This window comes from Trachypithecus francoisi, unplaced genomic scaffold (assembly GCF_009764315.1).
Source record: "Trachypithecus francoisi isolate TF-2019V2 unplaced genomic scaffold, Tfra_2.0 Lachesis_group12, whole genome shotgun sequence".
In the NCBI taxonomy this organism is placed as follows: Eukaryota; Metazoa; Chordata; class Mammalia; order Primates; family Cercopithecidae; genus Trachypithecus; species Trachypithecus francoisi.
In genome coordinates this window covers 91786687-91804575 of record NW_022681457.1, presented here as the reverse complement: position 1 = coordinate 91804575, position 17889 = coordinate 91786687, and the positions used below count along the sequence as shown (strand labels likewise).

Below are 17889 nucleotides of genomic sequence, written 5' to 3'. Positions count from 1 at the left end.
CTGTCTGACTCCCAACTACTTAAATGAGCCCCTCTTCCTGTGTGCAACCATTCATGGGATATACTGACAGTAACAATCAGTTAAACTTCTAAAGGAGGGGAGGGCGAGGAGGGTCTCCACTGAATGCTTCAGATAGGAAAATCTGGTGTATTACGTCTCTGCAGATATTGCATATTTTAATTCACTGCCCTTTAAAATTCAGCATACATGGTGCATTAAAAAGACTGTCATCAAGAACTCAAGATCAAAGGGGTTCAGAAATATAATTTATCCTACCACACCAACCTCTGGACATTCTTCTTCTCAGTGCCCCATTGAGTCTCTGGACAAAGAACACGTCTGTCCATCCCTCACCCTACCCAAGGCAGTCAAGTAAGAACGACAGAGTGCCTCCCAATAACGTGGCACAGAGCACACAGTGCTCAGGGTACCCCAGAGCCTATTCCCTGGTCACCTCCATCCCAACTTTCTGGGAGAACACGCCTTCTTCTGCAATGCTGCTAAGTCTGCCCCTAGCCAAGTGGACACACCCCTCCGACGCGCTGCCCCCCTCAGAATATTCTCATTCCCTCCTTGGCCAAATATCCCTTCCGCGCTCTTACTGAGAGATACTCCCCACCTTGGCCGGGCGCAGTGGCTCAGCCTGTAATCCCAACACTTTGGGAGGCCAAGGCAGGCAGATCACCTGAGGTCAGCAGTTCGAGACCAGCCTGGCCAACATGGTGAAACCCCATCTCTACTAAAAATACAAAGAAATTAGCTGGGCGTGGTGGCAGGCGCCTATAATCCCAGCTACTCGGGAGGCTGAGGCAGGAGAATCGCTTGAACCTGGGAGGCGAAGGTTGCAGTGAGCCGAGATCGCGCCATTGCTCTCCAGCCTGGGCAAAAGAGCGAGACTCCGTCTACCCGCCCCCCCCCGCCAAAATAGAGATACTGCCCCCACCTCTGGACAGAGGGCATTCCCCCAACAAAAAAACCGCCTCTCCCGGTCTCCTAACTTGATGGACAGCTCCCTTCCCCTCACCGAAGGCTCAGCAGCCACCTCGAGCCCTGGGGCAGGGGGCGGGGTGTCGGGTGCGTTCACCCCACTAGTCTGGGCTTGCCTGATGGTTAGTTACCGGTTACCACCCCGCCGAAGCTGCCGCCTTGCTGGTTTCCCTGCTTGGGACACACACGCAGCGCCGAGGACCGCCCCTGGAGGCCAGCCCCACGCGGGGTCCCCGCTGCCCCAGCCACGCCCCTCGGCCGCAGCCCGCCGGCCCCCGCGCCACGCCCCCGCGCTCACCCGCAGTCCGGGGCCGGGCACCAGCGGCAGTCGGGGTCCGAGGCCAGGTAGCGACGCAGCATGAACTCCTCGTACTTGTGCATAAGCGGCGGGTCGGCGAGCAGCAAGCGGATGTCGTGAGGGTTGAGTCGCTCGCTGCACTCGGGGCAGCTGATGGGCACCCTGCTCTCGCTTATCTCCAGGCGCAGGTAGTGGCGGAGGCAGTCCCGGCACGAGCGGTGCGGACAGCTGAGGAGGCGCGGGGCCAGCTCGGGCGGCAGCCGCACCAGGCACAGCGGGCACTCCACCTCCTCCGCGCCTGGGCCGCCGCCCTCCGCCGCCTCCTCATCGTCGAACCCGGGCTCCGCCGCCGCCGCCGCCGCGGCCTCCACCTCGGCCTCGGCGGCCGGCTCGGCGGGCAGCGCCTCGGGCGGCGGGGCCTGGGCCGCGGCAGGGGCCGGGGCGGGCGGCGGCGGCGCGGCCGGGGGCGGCGGCTCGGCCTGCGGCTTGGCCCGGGAGCGGCGACCGCGGGCCGAGGCGGAGAAGACGCTGTGGAAGGTGAGGCGCCGGCGCCGGCCGCTGTTGCGGCACTTGGGGTCGGGCGCGGCCGCATGTAGGGATGTGGAGCGCGGCGACTCGGAGTCCTTTTCGGAGCCCATGGCCCGCAGAGGCCGAGGGGCCAGGGACGCCCAGCGCCGCCACAGCGCCCGCCTCAGTGCCCCTCAGCCAGCGCCCGGCCGCCGCCGCCACCGCCTCAGCCGCCCTCCCGGAGATAGAAGCCGAGCAGCAACGACGAAGTGGTTATAAAGCCTCCGCCCCGCGCGCCGCTGCCCTGCGCAGGCGCTTCGCTCAAACACCTCACAACCCTCGCGCCCCGGTCGAGGGGTGCGCTGGGCGGGGCCGAACGGGGTGGGGCCGGGCGAGCTGGGGCGGAGCTCCGCCTCCTGCCGGTCAGGTGGTTCCAGGGCCGCCATGTTGCGGAGACTGTGAGCGATCCTCGCCACTGCTCTCCCTCGTCTCCGCCCCCAATTCCATCACCTCGACACCCAAGGTGGACTTTTTGGTTTGCCGTTCCTCACAGGTTGATTGCCACTTCCAGTAAATGATGGTTCAGGTACATTATTTATAAAAAGTACACAGGGGTTGTTCAGATGGTGACTCCCAGCTGGTCCACCTTCCAACATTTCTGTTTATTAAGCAGACAGCATTAATTAATAAATAATATATTCATTCATTGAGCTTCTGCAAAGTGCGAGGCATTACTAAATGAAACAGACAAGGTCCCCTATTGCAAGGGATTTACAGAATAAAGTTCAAATTTCTTAGTCTAGCATTCAGTGTTCTCTATGTATTTAATAAACTCTATGTATATAATAATCTATTTCTAGGCTCACTTACCATTCAGTCCTCCTGGTATCTTGCTTACTTAACCAAACTTGTGGAAGGAGACCCAGCGTTTTCTTGCCTGGCAGTGCCTTTGACTTTCTTTTTCTAGTTCCCCATTCCTCTGACTGGGGGAGGATCTGGACCCTTCGGCTTCCTAGTGGGAGGCAGGCAAACAGATTCAACAACAGGAATGTATCAGGATTACATTCAGTTGCAAATAACAAAAGAAAAAAATAGCTTACGATTGAAATGTATCCTTTTTTTTTTTTCCCCCTGAGACAGTTTTGCTCTGTCACCCAGGTTGGAGTGCAGTGGCATGATCACAGCTCCCTGCAGCCTCAACCTCCCAAGCTTAAGCAATCCTCCTACCCCAGCCTCCAGAGTAGCTGGGAGCACAGGTGCACCACCAGGCCTGCCTATTGTTTTTATTTTTTTCATGGAGATGAGGCCTCCCCGTGTTGCTCAGGCTGGTCTTGAACTCCTGGGCTCAAGTGATCCTCCTGCCTTAGCCTCTCAAAGTGCTGGGATTACAGGCATGAGCCACTGCACCCAGCCAGAAATTTCTCTCTTTCCATGAAATTTAAGTCCAAAAGTAGGCAGTTCAGGGCTGTTCAGCCATCCTCAGTATTTGGCTTCCAATGTTAAGGTCACCTCACTATGGTCCATATTCCAAACAGTGGGAAGGAAAAAGGGAAGAAAGATGCATCCTTTTCCTTTTAAGAAGACTGCCTTGGGGCCAGGCGCAGTGGCTCATGCTCATGACTGTAATCCCAGCAGTTTGGGAGGCCGAGGCAGGCAGATCACAAGGTCAGGAGATCGAGACCATCCTGGCTAACATGGTGAAATCCCCTCTCTACTAAAAATACAAAAAATTAGCCGGGCGTGGTGGCGGGTGCCTGTAGTCCCAGCTTCTCAGGAGGCTGAGGCAGGAGAATGGTGTGAACCTGGGAGGCGGAGGTTGAAGTGAGACAAGATCGTGCCACTGCACTCCAGCCTGTCCAACCTGGGCAACAGAACGAGACTCTGTCTCAAAAAAAAAAAAAGAAAAAGAAAAAAAAAGAAGACTGCTTTGGAAGTCCCGCACATTTTTGCTCACATCTCATTGGCCAAAACATATTTACATGGCCATGCTCAGCTGCAAAGGAGCCTGGGAAACATTCTCTTAACTGGGTACAGTGTGCCCAGCTAACAATGACTGTTCTGTTATTAATAAGGAATGGTAAGATGGGCCAGGCGCTGTGGCTCACAACTGTAATTACAACACTTTGGGAGGCCTAGGCAGGTGAATCTCTTAAGCCCAGGAGTTTGAGGCCAGCCTGAGCAACATGGCAAAACCCCATCTCTACAAAAAATAGAAAAATTACCTGGGTGTGATGGAGTGTGCTTGTAGTCCCCGCTATTTGGGAGACTGAGGTGGGAGGAATGCTTGAGCCTGGGAGGTTGAGACTGCAGTGAGCTGTGATTGTGCCACTGCACTTCAGCCTGGGTGACACAAAAAGACACCGTCTCAAAAGCTGGAAACCAGCTGTGATATTTAAAACCAGGTCTCCAGAACTTCAAACTTTTGACATAAAACAAGAAGGGGAGCCAACAAAGAAAACTGAAAAGCAGCGGCCAGTGACATAAAAGAAAAATTAAGCAGGCATGATGTCACAGACACCAACATAATATGTTCCCAGAAGGGAGTGGTCAATTGTGACAAATGCTGCTGAGAAATCAAGAAAGATAAAAACAGAGATGTGACCACTGGATTGGGCAACACCAACTAGTCCTAAAGGAGGGGGAGAGTTTAATCCTCAAATAGGAAGGAGGTTTGGTGCTGGATGGCTAAAACAACAATTAGTGTCTATATTAATCTGGCGGAATAGGGTAGACTTGGCTATGGTAACAAACGAGCCAAATATCTCAATGGCATAACACAACAATGATATATCTTTTCCACTCATGCAAAGCTGGCTATGGGTTAAGGCACTCTCCAGGGTAGCTGTCCTCAACTCTCCTGGGTAACTCAGAGATCCAGACTACTTCTGTCTTGGGCTCCACCATCTCAATGCAAAGCTTTCAGTATTGCCTCAAAAAGCTGGAGGCTGGGCACGGTGGCTTACGCCTGTAATCCCAGCACTTCGGGAGGCCGAGGCAGGCCGATCACCTGAGGTCAGGAGTTCGAGAACAGCCTGGCCAACATTGTGAAACCCCATCTCTAAAAATACAAAAGTTAGCTGGGCATGGTAGGGGCGCCTGTAATCCCAGCTATTCAGGAGGCTGAGGCAGGAGAATTGCTTGAACCCGGGAGGTGGAGGTTGCAGTGAGCAGAGATTACACCACTGCACTCCAGCCTGGGCAACACAGCAAGACTCTGACAAACAAACAAACAAAAACAAACTGCAAGGGAAGCTGGGAAATGTAGGAAGAAACTGTAAGCCATTTAGTAAGCAGTAGTATCATCTCTGCCACAGTTCTCTATAGTCATATTTGACTCTGTTCTCAGTGCACAAGGTCCTAATCAATTGCAGAGCCCCCTTAGAGGAGGTATATATGGTGGGAATGGAAGGTGGGAGAGAAGGCCGCCTTGTTTCTTGGGTCAGATTGTGCTAAAAGATATGGGGACCCCACAATTCCAGGTAGACCCAGATGCGTTTTAGATGCTTCTCATTGTGCAGCTGACAGAAACAGCTGTCAGAATCCCAGCTTGCTGGAAGGCTCAACACTACCAAATGTTTGCTTGTCTTGGCTCTGGCTTCCAAACAAATTCGGCCTCAGTTCAAAGCTGCCACCATCAGTGCTTTGGGGGAAATCACCTCTCTTAAATGCCACTAGACTTTGCAATGGCCCCAATTCGATTGGGTTTTCTTCTTTCCTGAGACTATCACCCTTGAATAAAGGGACTAAAACAATTCCTCCCACGTTTCCTTATGTGTCTCTTCTTGATAGAAACTGAGTAGTGACTCAGAGATGGCATGAGGGAGAAAAAGATTCTCACTCATCTGTACATTCATTCAGTAAAGATTTATTATACTTACTTTGTGCTAGGCTCTTTGCCAGCTACCAGGGTCATGGATATGAAAAACATAATCTACTGGGGGTTGCAGACAAGATGGCAGATCACTGAGATACCAGGTGATGAGGACAAATACAAAAAAGCTATGACAGACCAACAGAGGGCATGGCAAGCTCTGCTTAGGGTGGTCAGGGATGGCTTTCTTGAGGAGGAGCCCTTTGAGCTGGATCTCGAATGATGAACATGATGAGTTGACAAAGTCATAAGAAGGGGAAAGGACATTCCAAGCGTGGGGACCAGGGAGGAAAGGCATAGTGTGTATAAACACAGGCTAAGTCTGAGGAAGTATGAGCAGCAGGGTTGACAGGAGAAGAGAATGTTTGAAAGGATATGAGTGAGAAATGAAAATGGAAAGCTTCTGGCCAGGCACAGTGGCTCACGCCATAATCCCAGCACTTTGGGAGGCTGAGGTGGGCAGATCGCTTGAGGTCGGGAGGTTCGAGACCAGCCTGGCCAACATGCAAAAACCCTGTCTCTACTAAAAATACAAAAATTAGCCAGGCGTGGTAGCACTCACCTGTAGTCCCAGCTACTTGGGAGGCCAAGGCACGAGAATCACTTGAACCTAGGAGGCAGAGGATGCAGTGAGCCAAGATCGTGTCACTGCACTCTAAGCCTAGGTGACAGCGTTAGACTGCGTCTCAAAGAAAAAAAAAAGAAAAAGCCAAAAAAGAAAATGGAAAGGTTCTGTATTATGGCTCCATTGGATGCAATAACCAGAAGCCTAACTTGAGTGAGGCTAGGCCAAAGGAGTGGTTTTTGGCTTCTATAACATTTTGAACCCTATGTACCACAGCAACTGCACCCAGGAAAGCCCCCAGATCCTGCACTCCATCATTCATCTTTGCTTCTCTGCATACTAGCTTCTTTTTGTGTGTGTGGTAAAATATACATTTTAACCAATGTATATTTTATATACATCTACCATTTTAACCAATTTTAAGTGTACAGTTTGCTAACATTAAATCAATTCATATTATTGTGCAACCATCACCACCATCCATCTCCAGAACTTTTTCGTTTTCCCAGCTTGGAATTCCATAGCCATTAAGCATTAACTCTCTCTTCTCCTCACTTTATTTTTTCAGTCTACTTTTCTCTCTTGCTGGAACTGTAGAATCCCTAGCTTACGTGTCCTAGCTTCCTCACCAGAGAGGAGTAATTATCTTCACTTTGTTCCAGATTCTCAAAATTCTTCAGAACAAGTGTGATTGACGAGATTTGGCTGCATACTCACTCACATCTGTGGTCATGGGGGATGGAATGCTATGATTGATAGGCCGTACCTGAACCATACGGCTGGATCAAAGGGAGGAGCAAATCTCCAAAAGGAAGGAGCTACTCTTTCATAAGGAAGGAGGGAGGGGCCAAACATGACTAGATGAAATATGAAATGTTCATCAGAGATAGGCTGAGACCCAGCTACAGGAAGCCTTGAGTGCCAGGCCGAGGAGCTCAGCCTTTAGTCTATGAGGTATTATGGGACAGTTTAAATCAAGGAGAGCCATACATACAATGAAATTGGACTACAAAACCTGCTTTTTTTCTTACTTGAGGCTCTACTTTTCTACTTTTGAGCTTTCTCTTGTGTTTTTCAAGGTGTTTTTTTTTTTTTTTTTGAAACGGGGTCTCGCTCTGTTGCCCAGGCTGGAGTGCAGTGGTGTGATCTCGGCTCACTGCAAGCTCTGCCTCCTGGGTTCACGCCATTCTCCTGCCTCAGCCTCCCGAGTAGCTGGGACTACAGGCACCTGCCACTGTGCCCGGCTAATTTTTTGTGTGTTTTTTTTTTTTTTTAGTAGAGATGGGGTTTCACCGTGTTAGCCAGTATGGTCTCAATCTCCTGACCTTGTGATCCACCCGCCTTGGCCTCCCAAAGTGCTGGGATTATAGGCAAGAGCCACCGCACCTGACCATTTCTTTTTTTGAAACAGAGTCTTACTCTGTCACCCAGGCTGGAGTGCAATGGCGTGATCTCAGCTGACTGCAACCTCTGCCTCCGGGGTTCAAGCGATTCTCATGCCTCAACCTCCAGAATAGCTGGGACTACAGGCGCTCATCACCATGCCTGGCTGATTGTTTTTTGTATTTTAGTAGAGATGGGGTTTCGCTATGTTGGCCAGGCTGGTTTTGAACTCCTGACCTCAAGTGATCTGCCCACCTCTGCCTCCCAAAGTGCTGGGATTACAGGTGTGAGCCACCACGCCCAGCCTTTTTTTTTTTTTTTTTTTTGAGATGGAGTTTCACTTTTTCGCTTTTGACGGAGTGCAATGGCGTCATCTCAGCTCTCTGCAACCTCTTGTCTCCCAGGTTCAAGGAATTCTCCTGCCTCAGCTTCCCAAGTAGCTGGGACTACAGGTGTGTGCCACCACGCCCAGCTAATTTTTGTATTTTTAGTAGAGATGTGGTTTCACCATATTGACCAGCTTCATCTCAAACTCCTGATCTCAGGTGATCTACCCGCCCGAGCCTCCCAAAGTGCTGGGATTACAGGTGTGAGCCACAGCGCCTGACTTCAAGGTTGCTTTGAAAGCTAATTTTAAATAGATGTCACATGAATATTGAGGCTCCTAGCTCCTTCCTCTGGCCTCAGGAGTCACCTCTACCTGATGTGATCTCCATTTTTCCCTCTGGATCATGAGCTTCTGTGCCTAGTCAGCCTGATCTGGGTCACCTCCTATTTTCTGGGTCTCCTGGCCTGTCCTCTCTCCGCCTGCCTCAGGGAGTGGCCTCTTTATCCATCTGGAAGTCTTCCTGCCTCTGACCTGTCCTCTGATGCTCACATCGAAGTCCTATCTGTTTTATCTCCAAAATGCTTATGGAATCTCACCCTTTCTCCCTGGGCTTACATGCACTGCCCTGTTCAAGCCTTATTATCTCTTCTGCTTCAATTTTGACCCCAGCCCCTCAATTGGTCTCTTTTGTGAAGCCATTGGCTCATGTCTACCCCTACTCAAAAACTTTCTCCAGTTCCCACTGCAGAAAGCCTCATCTTCTTGCATGCCTCCTGGACTTAAGCCATTTTGCCTTCTTTATGTTATCTAACTAAATATGCCCAGGATTGTTAAGCCTTGCTTCTTTGCAAATGCTGGTCCCTCTGCTGCTTATGCCCTTCCTGTCCCTCTTCACTTGGTGTAATCCTTTGCATATTTCAGGCTCATTTCCATGGTTACCATCCACCTTTCTACAGTCAGACCCACCTCCCTCCATCCTTTGTGTCCCCAGGGGACAGTGTAGATAACTCTAGAGTTACATGTATTACTAGGGTATCCACATACTTTACGGTCCAAAGCAGGACATTTGGAAGGAAGAAAGGGAATGCTATTAATTTGCACTGGTTTAACAGGTGTCAATCGATCTGTTCCAGGCAAACTGGAAGATATGATCACCTACCTACACCCGACATCACTGTAAAACCCGCAGTTGGTGCTTTCATTTATCTAATTCATTGCTCTCAACAGCCCTGTGAGCTTGGTATTGCTATCCCGTTTTCAAGATGAGAAGATGGAGCCTCAGAGAGAGAAGACTTGTGGTCATACAGTCAGCTCATCAGATTCTAAATCCTGGACCCCGACTCCACCCTTGGCACCTCCAATACCACAGGGTCTTGTCTGGGTTAGTGACATGTGAACTCTTAAGACAAAGAGGGAAGGTAGAAATGGAATCTTACTCATTGCATGCACTGGTCTCTGTCCAGGGCCTTGTGTAGCAAAGACCTCAGGACATGTTTGTTGGATGGATGACTTCTTTTTTTGTTTTGTTTGTAGACAGGGTCATGCTATGTTGCCTAGGCTGGAGTGTAGTGGCCATTCACAGGCAAAATCATAGTATGATACAACTTCAAACTCCTGCGCTCGAGCAGCCCTCCTGCCTCAGTCTTCCAAGTAGCTGGGACTACAGGCTTCATGACACCAAACCCATCGGATAGGTGACTTCTTAGGGACAGATACTGTGTGTTTTATCTTAAAATCTGTGCCCCTCCCAAGGACTTGTTATACATGGATTCATTCATTCAATCAATTAACATTTATTGAGTACCTACTATGTGCCTGACAGTGTTGGTGATACAGCAATGAGCAAAACAGATAAGGTCCCTGCTGACATGGAGCTTATAATCCAGTGGGAAAAAAACCCTTACAAAAACAACCATACAAATAAACATACAGTTACAAATCAGGATAAATGGTAAGAAGGAAAAACACTTGGTGTGAGGTGTAAGAAATATTTTGGAGGTAAATTTAATAGGTTTTGTTCATAGATTTCATTGGGGACAGCGAGATGGAGATGGTTCTCAGGTTTTTGCTTGAAACAGAGAAGAGCATTTTGGGGAGATAGGTGGGGCCGGATGTGTGGGACTTGAGGCATCTGTGGGATTTCTCTTTTAATCTTTGCCACCTCCAGCAGGTCGATTTACTCAAAGCTGAAAAATTAGAGCAAATAATGGAAACCTGCAAATAAAGCTGGCCTCCAGGTAGGTAGGGTAGAAAGAGGGGCAGGTGTGGGAAGGCAGGAGAAAAGCAGAGAAGGGAAGGGGGACGAGAGGTGTTCATGGAGACAATAATCAGACCTCCCAGATAATAATCAGACCTCCCAAGACAATAATCAGATGATAATCAGACAATTGCTCCCACACAATAATCAGACGTCCCAAGCTCCCAATAATCAGACCTCCTTAGGACTGCGGCGATACCGTACGTTTCACACTGCGGAACGAGCACGGCTCGCGTCTTCCCTTGCCCGGGGCAGAGCCAGCGCTTTCCTCCGGCGCTCGAACGAGGGGAGGGGGCCGCTCAGTGCCTGGAAATCCAAGCAGCGTTGGCTTGCTTGGCTGCGCAACCCGCCAATCCGGCTGCGCCCGGTGGCAGTGCCATGTGACCAGCCTCCCCTTCCCTCCCTGGCCTTCCAGGGAAGACCGGCATCCCCGCCACCCGGCCACCCTCGCCATCCCGTCCCCGCCCCTCGCGTGCCGCATCCGCGCGGGAGGGCGCCCGGCGAGGGGCCGGGATTCCGCCGCAGTCCGCAGCGGCGCAGGGGACGGGAGGGGAGCGGAGCGGAGGCCAGCGAGTTGCTGCCGCAGCTCCCTCAGTGTTTTCCGTCAAGGTCAAGCATACCCACTCTTTGACAAGGCTGCCTCCGAAATCCCTCCCTTGCAGTCCTCCCAGCCGTTCCCACCGCCTTTGCCACTCATCCGGAGGCAGCCTTCCTCGGACCACTGCCCCTGTCTCTCACTGGGCTTCCAGCAGATACAGCGGGGGGATGGGAGGGTTTCAATAGATTCTGCCCCGCGAGCTTCCCAGCCACCTTTCTCATACGTACAGCTCATGGTGTGTCGCCCTGCCTTAAACCCCACGCTGGCTCCCCGTGCCCGATGAGAGAGCATTTGGAGCCTTCATAACCAAGACTAACCTCACCCTCACCAGTCCCACCGCCTCCTTACACGGGAGACCCCATCCCTCTGGACCCCTGGCCCTTCCAGGGATAGCCATCACTTGTATACTTGTGACTGCTCTTGCTGTAGGATCCCCTTTCCCCCCTTGTGAGCCTAGCGAATTCCTAGACCCTACCTAATTATAATAAAGCAACAGAGGGTAGAAACTGGCACTAAAATGCCGCTTAGCAAAGGTCACAAAGGTGAAAGCCTGCAGGAGTCAAGCAGGAGACAGAAATACGCTGGTGCATCAGGGGCATAAGAAAAACCTGTCTTATAGCATGAAGTACAGTATTTAGAAAGAAAAAACAAAGGAAAAACCTGTCAAAAGGGCAGCTCTTCATTTAGGCCAATATGCTCCTTGAGAGAAATGTGGGTCCTATGATGCCAGATTTTCTGAATTTATAAGACAAGTCACAAATCTGGACTTTTATGTGTAATCCATCAATTTTTATTTTTTATTTATTTTTTATTTATTTTTTTTTTGAGACGGAGTCTCGCTCTGCCGCCCAGGCTGGAGTGCTGTGGCCGGATCTCAGCTCACTGCAAGCTCCGCCTCCCGGGTTCACGCCATTCTCCTTCCTCAGCCTCCCAAGTAGCTGGGACTACAGGCGCCCGCCACCTCGCCCGGCTAATTTTTTTGTATTTTTTAGTAGAGACGGGGTTTCACCATGTTAGCCAGGATGGTCTCGATCTCCTGACCTCGTGATCCGCCCGTCTCGGCCTCCCAAAGTGCTGGGATTACAGGCTTGAGCCACCGCGCCCGGCCTAATCCATCAATTTTTAAATGTTGATTTGACTTTTTAAAAACACCCCTGTGAGCCAGATGCATGTCATAAATCCTCAGCGCATGACCTCCACCCTTAGAGAAGAGGATGGCTTTTGTTAGGAAAATACTTTGGAAAACTAGGGTAAAGGTGTGGTCTTGAATGTCTGAGAGGCAGCTGTTCTGGGGGCAACGAAGAAGAGGAGGCCAGGCACGGTGGCTCACGCCTGTAATCCCAGCACTTTGGGAGGCCGAGGCGGGCGGATCACGAGGTCAGGAGTTTGACACCAGCCTGGCCAACATAGTGAAACCCAATCTCTACCAAAAATACAAAAAATAACCGGGTGTGGTGGCACGTGCCTGTAGTCCCAGCTACTTGGGAGGCTGAGACAGGAGAATCGCTTGAACCCGGGAAGCAGAGGTTGCAATGAGCCAAGACCATGCCATTGCACTCCAGCCTGGGTGACAGAATGAGACTCCATCTCAAAAAAAAAAAAAAAAAAAGAAGATAACTTAGATTTGGATCTGTTCCCCAATGGCTCTGGATGTTTTAAACAAGAGGTCATACATACACTGAGAAGCTACTGAGGGCTCAGAGATTCTACCAGAATCTGGAGGACTGGATTTGGGACATGGGCAGGACCCGAGGGCTCTGGGGAGGGGTGGGCAGCAGGAAGCCAGAGAGGGCCAGAATGACAGCAAATGTTTCCTCCTATCCTTGTGGGGACTACATGAAGGCCAAAGAGGAGCCCTGTAAAGCTTTCACTTGATGATGGTGGTGATGGGGAGATAGGAGAGAAAACCAACCCCCTAACCCTGAGGCTTCACACAGTGGGATAATGCCTGGAAGAGAAATCTGAGAGGTCCTTAGGAAGAGAGAGTGGAATGAATAGCCAAAGGCAAATGTCCTTTACCAGAAGACAAGAGCTGGCTTGTGGCTGAGGCTGGGCGCTATGGAGGAAAGTAGAAAAGGCTGTTTTGGAAACCGAGAGTTGTTTTTGTTTTTGTTCACCCTGAGATGTATAGCTATGATGTGAATGTCTCTGTCTCCTATCCCTGGAAATATTCAAGAAAGATCTTCTATATTCATGGAGGCTGCCCTGACTGGGGTGTTGGTGGAAACAGCTGAAGGGACTAACTTTTACATCTGTTTTGGTATAGAGCTGACCAAAGACAGTACAGGCTGAAGTAGGAATTGGAGCAGGAGAAACAAAGTCTCTCAGGAATTTGCAGTAATCCTTGGAAAGGGGTTTTGTAATGGGTGCTTGGGTCCATCCTTTGAAGGTTTCAAGGGGTCAGAAGGCCCCTGGCTGACATCCAGGTTACATTAATAAAAGACCAACTACTATTAACTGAGTACAGTCACCACCTTATGATTTCTTGACTTTACAATAGTGTGAAAGCAATATGCATTCAGTAGAAACCATACTTTTTTTTTTTTTTTTTTTTTTGAGACAGAGTCTTGCTTTGTTGCCCAGGCTGGAGTGCAACAAAGTGACACTGAGTGACAGTGAGTGTCAGGATCTCAGCTCACTGCAACCTCCGCCTCCCGGGTTCAAGCAATTCTCCTGCCTCAGCCTCCCAAATAGCTGGGACTACAGGTGGGCGCCACCACGCCTGGCTAATTTTTGTATTTTTAGTAGAGATGGGGTTTCACCATAGGCCAGGCTGGTCTCGAACTCCTGACTTCAAGATCCGCACGCCTTGGCTTCCCAAAGTGCTGGGATTATAGGTGTCAGCCACCACGCCCGGCCTAGAAACCACACTTTCAGTACCCAACCATTCTGTTTTTCACTTTCAGTGCAGTTTTCAATATATTACACGAGATATTCGACACATTACTTAAAAATAGGCTTTGTGTTATATAATTTTGCCAAACTGAAGGCTAGTGCAAGTGTTCTGAGCATGTTTAAGTTAGGCTAAGCTAAGCTACGATGTTCGGTAGGTTAGGTTTATCAAATGCATTTTCTGCTTACAATATTTTCAACAGATGATGGGTTTATTGAGACATAAGCTGAGAAGTGGCTGGGCGCAGTGGCTCACACCTGTAATCCCAGCACTTTGGGAGGCAGAGGTGGGTGGATCAAGAGTTTGACACCAGCCTGGCCAATATGGCAAAACCCCGTGTCTACTGAAAATACAAAAATTAGCTGGGCATGGTGGTGGGCACCTGTAATCCCAGCTGCTTGGGAGGCTGAGGCAGGAGAATCACTTGAACCTCCAGAAGGCAGAGGTTGCAGTGAGCCAAAATTGTACCACTGCACTCCAGCCTGGGCAATAGAGTGAGACTGTGTCTCAGAAAAAAAAAAAAAAGTTGTATACACTTGCTTGTGCAAAACACTGTGTTAAATGCTACATATATTTTATCTGTTACCCTCACAGTGATTTTTTTTTTTTTTTTTTGAGACAGAGTCTCACTCTGTTGCCCAGGCTGGAGTGCAGTGGCTCAATCTCAGCTCACTGCAACCTCCGCCTCCTGCATTCAAGTGATTCTTCCATCTCAGCCTCCCAAGCAGCTGGGATTACAGGCACCCGCCATTATGTCCAGCTCATTTTTGTATTTTTGTAGATATGGGGTTTCACCATGTTGCCAGGCTGGTCTTGAACTCCTAACCGCAGGTGATCTGCCTGCCTTGGCCTCCCAAAGTGCTGGGATTACAGGCGTGAGTCACCTCACTCGGCCCCCCACAGTGATTTATGAGGGAAGTACTATTATTATAACTCCCATTTGGCAGCAGAAATTAAGGCCCAGATAGGTGAAGTGACTTACCCAAGGCCAGAGATAGCAAACAGTGGATTGGATCTGCTCTCCAGACAACTGCCCTCAGCAGAAAGTGTCATCTTGTTTGGTGTTTCTGCCCATTCAATGACAGCACTTACCATCTTACCACGAAGAGATATAGATGATGTTTTGATTTGGTCGTCTGTCCTCTCCACTACCATATAAGGGGACAGGAGCTGCTAATTGCAAATGCCCAGAATACCAGTGGGTGCTGCATACATGTGAAATAAATCCCTTTAGGAAAGCTAATAGAGGTACCCTCGAGTCTCAGATCTTTGTGCCCTTGGGCAAGTCATTTTGGGTCTCAGTTCCCTTATCTGTGAAATGGGGATTATAATATACATCTCACAGGGTTATTGCAATATTTAAATGAGACCAGGCCATGGAATTTCTATAAATTGCCATACAAATGGCAGCTGTTGCTGCTTCTATAAAGATGACGAGGATGATGATAACTGCAGAAGGAGCAGGGAAGGAAACCAGGATCTAGAAATCCCAGAACTGTATCAGCTCAGACAGGAAATTCTCAGAAGACCTAGCCAGTTTGCAGTGTTCCCAAAACTACCATATTTTCATTCATTCTTCATTGATGGAACACCTATGTACCAGTGCTTGATCTCATTTCATTCAAAACTCTGCAAAGCAGACACTCAAATTACCCTCATTTTACAAGTGAGAAATATAAGGTTAGAGAGATGATATGACTTCCCCAAGGGAACACAGCTAGAAAGTGGCAGAGGCAGGATTTGAACTCCGATCTGTGTGATTCTAAATCCTTGTTCTTTCCATTTTCTACTCCACAGTTTTTTCAGTGTTCGCTTCATTCTTCAGAACATTTATCAAGCATCAATTAAGTAAGAGGCCTTTTGCAGGGGCCAAGAGATACAAGCCCCAGACTCTGGTTTCTGGTTTAGCTGGGGAGGTAGATAACTCAATGGATATTTACATTTCAGCATGATAAACTCTCTCTGTTGCAGGCAGGGTAGTGCGGGTGATGGAGGAGTGGGCCATTGCTTTAGACTTGCTTTTCTCCTTGGTCTACAAGACCCCCGAGGCACATCTCACACTTTCCAAATGGCTCCCTTCACAAGTTCCCCTCACCCCTCCTGTCTGGGGGTGGAGGCGGGTGATGTAGTGGGGAACATAAAGCAATCAACAATTTGGTCCAAAAGAGGCCTGCTGCGGTGGCTCATGGCTGTAATCCCAGCACTTTGGGAGGCCTTGAGGGGATGATTGCTTGAGGCCAGGAGTTCGAGACCAGCCTGGGCAACATAGTAAGACCCCATCTCTACAAAAAAGTAAAAAAAGCTAACTGGGCGTGGTAACAGGCGCCTGTAGTCCTAGCTACTTTAGAGGCTAGGTGGAAGGATCACTTGAGCCCAGGAATTCAAGGTTGCAGTGAGCAGTGATTGCGCTATCACACTCCAGCCTGGGTGACAGAGACTCTGACTCAAAAACAAAACAAAAAAACATAATTGCCTCTAAAATAAATCTCTTTCAACTAGCCCTCTTCTCTCTTCTGTCTTCTCTCTCTCTCTCTCTCTCTCTCTCACACACACACACACACACAAACACACACTCTGGGGGTGATGGGATTAATGCTGGTAGAACTGGTTTCTCCTTCCTTCAGCATGCCTGGATGTAGTAGTCCTTGCCTCTGCCCCAAAGCCAAAATGACAGGAAACTTGCATTTAACATCTTGTTACATATGCATTAAAAAGAAATCCAGGAGAGTTAACCCAACTGTTAATAGTGATTATCTCTAGGTGATGAAGTTATATGTAATCTCTATTTTCTTATTTTTACTTATTGGCTTGTTTTTTTCTGCCATGAATTTATTAAGTTTTTTAATAAGTAAAAATAAATACATAAAATTATTCTCTATTTTAATAATTATTTGTGGTCCCACAGATGGAGGTATTTCTATTAAATACTCAGAAGAAGGCCGGGTGCAGTGGCTCACGCCTGTAATCCCAGCACTTTTGAAGGCCAAGGTGGGCAGATCACTTTAGGTCAGGAGTGGGAAAGATGGTGAAATGCCGTCTCTACTAAAAATACAAAAATTAGCCTTTTCCTTTTGCAGGTGGTGGCGAAGGTGGAAAGAAAGCCCTGAAGGCCTCGGGCACACAACGTGAGTACAAGGTGGTGGGTCGCTGCCTGCTTACCCCCAAATGCCAAACGCCGCCCCTCTACCGCATGCAAATCTTTGCGCCTAATCATGTAGTTGCCAAGTTCCACTTCTGGTACTTCCTATCTCAGTTAAAGAAGATGAAGAAGTCTTCAGGGGAGACTGTCAACTGTGGGCAGGTGTTTGAGAAGTACCCACTGCGGGTAAAGAACTTCAGCATCTGGCTGCGCTATGACTCCCAGAGCAGCACCCACAACATGTACTGGGAATACCGGGACAACCACCACGGGCGCTGTCACCAGTGCTGCCGAGACATGGGCGCCCAGTACCATGCCCGGGCCCACTTCATCCAGATCATGAAGGTGGAGGAGATCACGGCCAGCAAGTGCCGGCGGCCGGCTGTCAAGCAATTCCACGACTCCAAGATCAAGTTCCTGCTGCCCCACTGGGTGCTGTGCCATCAGCAGAAGCCATGCTTCACCAGGAGACCCAACACCTTCTTCTAGGTACAGGGTGCTCTCCCGGGTGTGCCTCAAATAAACTCAGGAACACCTCAGTCGGGGGGAAAAATTAGCCAGGCATGGTGGTAGGTGCCTGTAATTCCAGCTACTCGGGAGGCTGAGGCAGAAGGATCGCTTGAACCCAAGAGGTGGAGGTTGCAGTGAGCCGAGATCGCACCACTGTACTCCACCTTGGGTGACAGGGAGACTCTGTCTCAAAAAAAAAAAAAAAAAAAAAGAAATACTCTCAGCAGGGGTTTGTCCTGGGCACTGGCAGCACACAGAGAAGAAGTGAGAGCTCATTCAGGATTAAAAACAAGAGTCACCATTCCTGAAGGATTTCTTTTTTTTTTTTTGAGACGGAGTCTCGCTCTGTTGCGCAGGCTGGAGTGCAGTGGCCGGATCGCAGCTCACTGCAAGCTCCGCCTCCTGGGTTTACGCCATTCTCCTGCCTCAGCCTCCAGAGTAGCTGGGACTACAGGCGCCTGCCACCTCGCCCGGCTAGTGTTTTGTATTTTTTAGTAGAGACGGGGTTTCACCGTGTTAGCCAGGATGGTCTCGATCTCCTGACCTCGCAATC

At 49.6% G+C, this 17889-nt stretch overlaps 2 protein-coding genes across 6 annotated transcripts in view; one reads left to right on the top strand and one right to left on the bottom strand.

Annotated features, from left to right (window-relative positions):
• Positions 1-2242, bottom strand: part of RNF19B (ring finger protein 19B) — a 30306-nt gene extending 28064 nt beyond the window's left edge. For all 5 annotated transcript variants that reach the window (XM_033227227.1, XM_033227229.1, XM_033227232.1 and 2 more), the window contains exon 1: positions 1286-2242. In XM_033227227.1, the coding sequence (XP_033083118.1) occupies positions 1286-1923 (638 nt within the window). In that variant the 5' untranslated portion in view covers positions 1924-2242. The remainder of the gene's footprint in view (positions 1-1285) is intronic.
• Positions 2243-10311: 8069 nt separating this feature from the next.
• Positions 10312-17477, top strand: LOC117093563 (60S ribosomal protein L18a-like). The gene is made up of 3 exons (XM_033228876.1): positions 10312-10519; positions 10612-10805; positions 16749-17477. Exons 1-3 carry the CDS (start codon positions 10312-10314, stop codon positions 17313-17315), a joined length of 969 nt encoding a protein of 322 aa, XP_033084767.1. The 3' UTR covers positions 17316-17477.
• Positions 17478-17889: the final 412 nt, after the last annotated feature.